Raw genomic sequence first — 7,935 nt, forward strand, 5'->3', positions numbered from 1 at the left:
GATATCCTTCGCACGCATAGTTATATACTATGCGAAGCATAGGATATATATACACACTATAAATTAAACAAGATACTCAAAGATTTGATGAGAGAATAAAACTATAAACAGATGCAACTAAAAATAAACCAATAAATTTGAAAAGAAAATACAAACGTGTATGACTGGCAACACGATATATCCTATGCCTACTAAGCTAGAAATAAAAGGAAAAATAAGAGAATGAGTACAGTAACTCTACGAATATAAAAAGATATTGCACAAACTATATAATGTAAAAAGATCAGAGGAAAGCAAGCTCATATAATAATACTTGCTATAAAAAGTAAGTTCAATAATATAATCATATCCTAACAAAAGCATGAATAACATAACCCCCTTCTAAAAATCATCGGTATAAAACAAGCACATAATAAACATATAATAAGTCATAACTGCGCACAAACTCATGCTACTACTATATGGTCTAGTGAGTAGTCAAAGTCATTATTTGCGAGCAAACTCATGCTACCACTATCTCTCATCTAGTGGACAGACAGGATGAGGTAACTATCTAGCTTCTCAACTATTGATTGTGGGTGAAATCAATCTACCACTATTTGATTTTATGGGCAGTCATAGCATATAAATGTCACCGTCTGCGAGCGAATCCATGCTACTACTGTATGGTCTAGTGAATAGACAAGACATGTAGCTATTTAGTTAGAAACATCAGACAAACTCAAGCTACCACTATCCGGTCTAGTCAGCAGTCCAAATGTATATATACTGTAGGATCATTACGGAACCTTTGACATCTCTTGGATCTCGTCATTCGTCTTTGTACACTGTGTACTAGATAACTTGAAGTGATGCGCCAGAAGTGCGCTCACCGACTTTGCATTCTTCATGTTGAACCTATCCAACACATTCTCCACATAACAATGTTGAGACAACCATAATCTCCCTGCAGCTCTATCCCTATGAATCTTCATCCCAAAAATTTTCTTGATCTCTCCCAAATGTTTCATGTCAAATTCCTTACTCAGTAGCCTATTCGATTTGTCAACCACTTTCATCTTCGCAATAATGAGCATGTCATATCTCATATATCTGTTTTGAATCATGTATGAATCAAAACGTTTATGTCATTGTCTAGGAGATTATTTCAATCCATAAAGTGATTTATTGAACTTGCAAATCAACCGTTCTTTTCCGAGCTGAGTAAATCCCTCAGATTGTAACATAAAAATCGGCTCTTTCAAATTTCCACGAAGAAATGTCGTCTTCACATCAATTTGCTCCAGCTGCAAATTGTGATGTGCCACCAAAGTCAACACCGCTATAATTGACGTGTGTCTCACCACTGGAGAGAAAATTTCTTTATAGTCAATTCTCTTTCTCTATGAATAACCCTTTCCTAACAACCGATCCTTGAACTTCACTTCTTCTCCCTTTGACATTGCTTCTTTCTTTTTAAATATCCACTAGCACCCTATAACTTTTTCTCTTTCAGGAAGTTTCACTAGATCCCATGTTTGGTTATATGCAACGACTCTATCTCCTCTTCCATAGCAATCATCCACCTGTCCTTCTCAGAATTGTGTATCGCCTCCTGAAAAGATGTAGGGTCTCCACTACTACTGATAAGCGCATAAGATAACAAATCTTCGAATCCATATATGGTGGATGATTTTACGACTCGTATCGTTCTACCACCAGCTATAGTACGATGCTCCGTGTGCTCTGAGCTAGAATTATTGAAGTCATGAGTCTCTAGCTCCACCTGCATAACATCTTTTTTCATGTTGCTCTGTGATATTTTCTTTCCTTATTCCTGAGTACTCTATAGCATAGGTTTCTCGTCAAACACCACATCTCTACATATCACCACCTTATTTGCTTTAGGATCCCAGAGCTTGAAGCCTTTAACTCCTTCTTGATACCATAGAAAAATGCACTAGTTTAACTTCGCATCCAGTTTTTTTTTTCTTCACTAGATATATGTATATAAGTTGGACATCCAAAAACTCGAAGATGAGAGTAATCTACTTGATTCACTATTCATATTTCCTCTGATACTTTGCCTTCTAGTGCTGCCCTTGGTGATCTGTTAAAGAGACCCTAGAAAGCCGAAGTTTTCTTAAAATTCTCTTTATACAATAGAATCACATACAATTATTCTTGTGAGTGTTGTTATACAATAGGTTTATAATGATTCTTATAAATAATACATAAATCTTAGACCAAATCGTAATAAAATTTTATTATGAAAAATAATAACAAAATTCTATTATTAAAAATCACAATAAAATTTTATTAAAAAAATATTAACAGATTTCTTTTCCGTAATATTTCTATGACATTCATCACATTCATCTTTATCTGAATATAAATCATCCGTCAATTATTTCAAACTGAGGTTTAATTGACCACTCAATATGTACTCTTTAATCTAATCTAAATTGGTACAACTAGATTTTGTCGTCGAATCTTATTTCCTCGAAATTTATTTTAGTTCTCTATCTACTTATCTACCTCCGTCATATTTATATATTTTTATTTTTAAATATATATTTAAAAAAAAGAAAGATCTTATCCTTTAGTGGAAGAGGTAAGAGGTAAGAGGTAAGAGGTAAGAGGCAAGAGATGCGAGAGTGACATGAAAGGAACACGTACATTGAGCATCTGTCTGCTTTGCTTATTAATTTCGTCTCTTGTATCTTTATCGATGTGAATGCCGTATTCGTCATCAAGTTGCAGAGATCCTCCGATTGGATTGATTCGCACGGAATTTTGAAATTAAACTAAGTAAATTGTCGATGTATCTGCTAGGATGGATTGAATCGATGGGAACACATTAAATTCGTTTTTCTTTTTCATCCTAAACATAAACAAAGATTATTATTTTTTAATTAAAGAATGAGATTTCCCCCCCCCCCATATTCACTCCATTCAGATCCAACAATTGCTCCTGGTGCATATCATTTATTATATTGCTCCTCTAGATCTCCATTGACCCAAATAATTAGCTGAGCCCGGGTTGATTTAGTGGACCACATCCACATAAGTACGTAACGATTCGAAAACCGCTTCCTATTCTGCAAAGTGAGCTAAGTCCACAATTTCATGACCGATTCGTATACTGTTCTCCATAGTGAGTGAGCTAAGTCGCGACGAAGATCCGGTCCCACTAATTTCCCGTACCATTTTTATTTTTAAGAAAATCATTTTATTTCTTTAAATACCCCCCGCATAAAGGTGTCTTCTCTTCGCCGAGTTCATGCCTTTCTGTTTCGTCTTTATCTACACTTTACCAATTTTAGTATGAACTCACTTCTCGGCGGGAGCTCCGGCGGCGATCCGGTGCTCGATCTCATCCGCGAGCACCTCCTCGCCGACCTCCCTCAGGCGCCTTCCTTCGACACTGCATCCTTCCGCTTCCCCTCGCCGGCCGCCCCCATGATCAGCTTCGCCGCTCCCGATCCGACGCTTTCGACCTCAGATCCATCGTCCTCCCTCAGCGTCGCCGTACCCCCCTCCCGAAACATCGACCGGGCTTCCTATGCGGAGGAGGATCGCGCCCCCTCCGGACGGCGGTACCGCGGCGTCCGCCTGCGCCCGTGGGGCAAGTTTGCTGCGGAGATCCGCGACCCTAGTCGCCGTGGCTCTCGCGTCTGGCTGGGGACCTTCGACGCCGCCGTGGACGCCGCCCGAGCCTACGACCGCGCCGCCTTCCAGATGCGCGGCCGCAAGGCCATCCTCAACTTCCCCAACGAGATCGGCTGCTCCGCAGGACAATCGGCGGATCCCCTCTCTCCCACGCCGCCTCCGTCTCCGGCATCGGCGGCGAAAAGGAAAAGATCGACGGAGACGGAGGAATCGAGGAAGGTGAAGAAGGAGCGATCGGCGCATGCGGAGGCGGTCGACGACCTCCTCCTGGTCCGACCCTTGTCGCCTTCGAGCTGGAGCAGCGCGTGGGATGTGGAGGAGAGCACGGGCGGGTTGTTCGGCGTGCCGCCGCCGTCGCCGATTTCGCCGCGGTTCTTCGCCCAATTGCTAGTGAACTGCTGAGAGTTGAAAAATCAAATTTAATTAACCGACGAAAACAAAAAGTAAATCATTTGTAATAAAAAATCGAGAATATTTTATTTTTAGTCTTATAATTTTGATTTTTTTTTTTAATTTTAGTCTTGTTATAAGTCAATTTACATTTTTAGTCTTGTAATTTATAATATTTTCAATTTCGATTTTTTTTTTCTTCTAAAATTGAAATTTTTTAACGAAAAATATCCATAGTTGAATATAAAAAGTACATGAATCATAAAAATCAAAATCCTCCAATTCAATTTATAATTCAATATTTTCAGTTAAAAAATTTTAATTTTATAGAAAAAAGGATTGAAAATTAAAAATATTATAAGTTACAGGATTAGAAATGTAAATTGACACGTAACACGTTTAAAATTAAAAAAAAATTGTAAGTTATAAGATCGAAAACATAATTTTCTCTAAAAGAATAATTTATTTGTAATAAATAAGCGACTTGAATGTGCGTATTTGTCTTATTCAACGCCCATGTGGCTACAACAAGCAAATCGGTCTTATTCAACGCCCATGTGGCTACAACAAGCAAATCGCAATCGAATTGAATGAGTTCCAGACCAACTGTTCAATTGGTTAAGTTTAATGTCTAAGTTGACTCAATCAACTTGAATGTTTAAGCCAACATAGATTAGTCAATGAAATCGCTGTTTATATTTTTTAAAGCTTATTTAATAAATTAACCTGGCTAAATCAATTTAAACGGCTCATTTTAATTTTTTTTATTAAAGGATATTCTACTTTGTTATTCAATCGTATAACATTACTTAATTATTCTCTAATAGTATTTAATAACATTATTTTTAACTAAATTGTGACTCGATCATAATCTATTTAAAAATATTATAGCAGCTATAATGTAAAATTCATGCTTGAGTAACTATTGAATAATAATTTGTTATAATATAAATTCTATTTATTCATTTAATAATTATATTAGAGTAGCTATAAAATTGCAATTATTATAATATGGATTTAACCAATTCATTTAACATTCATATCCTATTAACTATGAAATTATATTTACTATAACATGTATAACCGCTATAGTTTTGTATACCGTTCAAAAATTAGGTAAAAGATAATAATATTAAATAATATTGAAGAGCAGTCCGATATTTAAAAAACTCAAAGTAGTACGCTTTTCTATGGTTCTAAAAAAATGGTCTTTTTTATTTTTACCCATTTAAATTTAACTAAATTTGTTGAAATGATTATTTAATTTTCAAATTTATTTGATTAGTCAATGAATTTTATTCTATAATTTTATTTATTTATTTTAAAAAATTCCGACAGTGCCTTTTCAAATTATTATAATGAAGCATGACAATGATTGGAGTAAAGATTGATACCGACAAGACAACAAGAAGATGTTGCACATTATCTCTTGTAAAATAATTTTTTCCTTAAGAATAATCAAAACACAAGATTTAACACAAGATATTCGTCATCAATAAATTAAATGGCTGTCCAAACTAACCTGTCTAACCAATTGAATTATTGTTCTAGAGTAATGTTCCTTTTGGACTAGTCCTCCAAGCATTAATGAGAAGCACGGTCATTTGTTCTTTGTGATATTTTGTGACAAAAAATGAAATTATTCGTGACGAGAGAAGTAAATCATAGTATCCAGAGTGAGCATGCGGCAGGTGGAATGAGTTGCACAGAGATTAGGAGACCTAATGTGACAAGCATCTCACCACATATCAACTCAGATGACTTGTGCAGTCGTTCTTCGTGATATTTTGAAGTGAGAAACACGAGTTAATTAGATCAATTATCAAGCATGAGTTTGTATAAAAAGGCACGATGGCAGTAGCAAGATGCACTGATCGTTGGGACATTAACATCTGTTGAACACAGTATGGCAAGCTCCTTCCTTCTCTCCTCTGTAGCAAAAAGGTCATTATTTGTCAAACCATTTGATTAATTCCTCATTTTTCTTCAATTTTCATGTTCATGACTTCAGATTCCTGCTTCAATCTTGCTTTTGTTGCATAAATAGGCTCGAAGGGAAGGTGGCCTTGATCACCGGCGGGGCGAGCGGCCTCGGCGAGTGCACCGCCAAGCTGTTCGCCCGCCTCGGCGCTCGAGTAGTCGTGGCGGACATCCAAGACCACAAAGGCCGCGTTCTGTGCGACTCACTCGGCCCGGACACCGCCTCCTACGTCCACTGCGACGTCACCAAGGAGTCCGACGTGGCAAGCGCCGTCGACGCCGCCGTCGCCCGGCACGGGAAGCTCGACGTCATGTTCAGCAACGCCGGCGTCGCGGGACCGTGGCAGAAGACGTTCCCGGACTGCGAGGTGGATGACTTCCAGCGGTTGATGTCGGTGAACGTGACGGGGGTGTTCCTGACCACCAAGCACGCGGCGAGGGTGATGACGCCGGCGAGGCAGGGGAGCATCGTAATCACCGCGAGCACCGCGTCGACTATTGCAGGATTATTGGTGCCGCACGCATACACGTGCTCGAAGCACGCGGTGGTGGGGCTGATGAGGAGCGCGGCGGCCGAGCTGGGCAATCACGGGATTCGGGTCAACTGCGTGTCGCCGCACGTGGTGGCGACGCCGCTGGCGATGGCATCGTTTGACTTAGACAAGGAGGCCTTTGAGGCCACGATTGAGAGGTCGGCCAACCTGAAAGGAGTGAGGCTGGGAGCGGAGGACGTGGCGCAGGCGGTGGCGTACCTCGCCGGCGACGAGTCTAGGTACGTGAGCGGCGTCAATCTGCTGTTGGACGGAGGCTTCACCATCGCCAAGGGGTAGATGGAGCCGAAGCTACCCAGAGTGAATTTCTCCATCGCTAGATGCTCATGCAGGAAACCTGAGGCAAGATTAGAAACCTCTATCACATATGGATCTTGATCAATTAATGGTCACCCTCTGGGGCAGTTCAGAGTATTCATTTGGAGGCTCCACATTATTAGTGCTCATCCTCACTAAAAGAGAAGGGCAAATATATTTTTTTTTAAGTTGTATGAGATATTTAGTTTACCTGATTAATTTTAAAGATAATTAATTTAGTTCTATATAAATTTTCCACCAATAATGGGGATTCATTTGTTAATTCGTCGAAATAGGACTTGATCCTTCAAGTCTTGAGTGATTTCTTTAAGCCCCACGGGGTTATCCGAAGGGGTTAGGGCGTAGAAGTTTGCCCAATGAGAACGTGGGTTCGAATCGCGACGACAGCAAGGGCGTAAATCCCTTATCCCCGTGTCCCTCAGCCACTGCGCCTTTAACTCCTTCGGCTACCGTAATTAACCCCCCTCGTGATAGCCTTGGGTAAGGTCCACAGGGGTGAGCGTTATCGCTTTGCCCAATTGAGTGATTTCTTTAAAGTAAAAACTAATTTTAAGTGGTACTAGTCATGAGTGATTTCTTACGAGTAAATTACTATTGTTAAGAAGAGTGAATTACTATTCTCATTAACTGTATTCAACCAGCCCGGTAACCATATGCTTCGGCCTGCGTTGAATGCTGGGCCATTCGTTGAAGATAAGAGTACATCGAACCCGTATGAAGTCTTACCATGAGCGGATTGTATCCATTGGGCAAATATGGGTTCGATCAAGATTTGTTTTTCCGGAGTACCAAAAGCGAGCATGACATCATTATGAACATAAAGGCCCAAGGTATGGAACCCAAGAAAGAGGCTGGCCCAACTTAAATGAGATATGATAGCTTCTTTATGGTCTAACATTCTTGCCAATACATTATCCTCTATGACAATATATAATTTTTTATATAAAATAACTAAAGAAAATTAATAATAAATATTAAAATTATTTTTAATGTGAAAAATAGAATTAACATAATTTTATTTTATATTTCACTAAAATTAGTTAAT

At 39.1% G+C, this 7,935-nt stretch overlaps 2 protein-coding genes across 2 annotated transcripts; both read left to right on the forward strand.

Annotated features, from left to right (window-relative positions):
• The first annotated feature begins 3,258 nt into the window (after positions 1-3,258).
• Positions 3,259-4,136, forward strand: LOC122020469 (ethylene-responsive transcription factor 5-like). Its single transcript, XM_042578414.1, has one exon. It carries the CDS (start codon positions 3,307-3,309, stop codon positions 4,051-4,053), a length of 747 nt encoding a protein of 248 aa, XP_042434348.1. The 5' UTR covers positions 3,259-3,306; the 3' UTR covers positions 4,054-4,136.
• Positions 4,137-5,873: 1,737 nt separating this feature from the next.
• Positions 5,874-7,108, forward strand: LOC122020474 (momilactone A synthase-like). Its single transcript, XM_042578418.1, has 2 exons — positions 5,874-5,985; positions 6,089-7,108. The coding sequence occupies exons 1-2, from the start codon at positions 5,948-5,950 to the stop codon at positions 6,849-6,851; spliced, it is 801 nt and encodes a 266-aa protein (XP_042434352.1). The 5' UTR covers positions 5,874-5,947; the 3' UTR covers positions 6,852-7,108.
• Positions 7,109-7,935: the final 827 nt, after the last annotated feature.

This window comes from Zingiber officinale, chromosome 9A (assembly GCF_018446385.1).
Source record: "Zingiber officinale cultivar Zhangliang chromosome 9A, Zo_v1.1, whole genome shotgun sequence".
In the NCBI taxonomy this organism is placed as follows: domain Eukaryota; kingdom Viridiplantae; phylum Streptophyta; class Magnoliopsida; order Zingiberales; family Zingiberaceae; genus Zingiber; species Zingiber officinale.

Bases quoted from the DNA above. Each gene is read 5' to 3' on its own strand.
- LOC122020469 (XM_042578414.1), top strand. From the start codon at position 3,307: ATGAACTCACTTCTCGGCGGGAGCTCCGGCGGCGATCCGGTGCTCGAT.
- LOC122020474 (XM_042578418.1), top strand. From the start codon at position 5,948: ATGGCAAGCTCCTTCCTTCTCTCCTCTGTAGCAAAAAG. The intron at 5,986-6,088 runs GTCATTATTTGT...TTGCATAAATAG, and splicing joins CTCTCCTCTGTAGCAAAAAG to GCTCGAAGGGAAGGTGGCCT.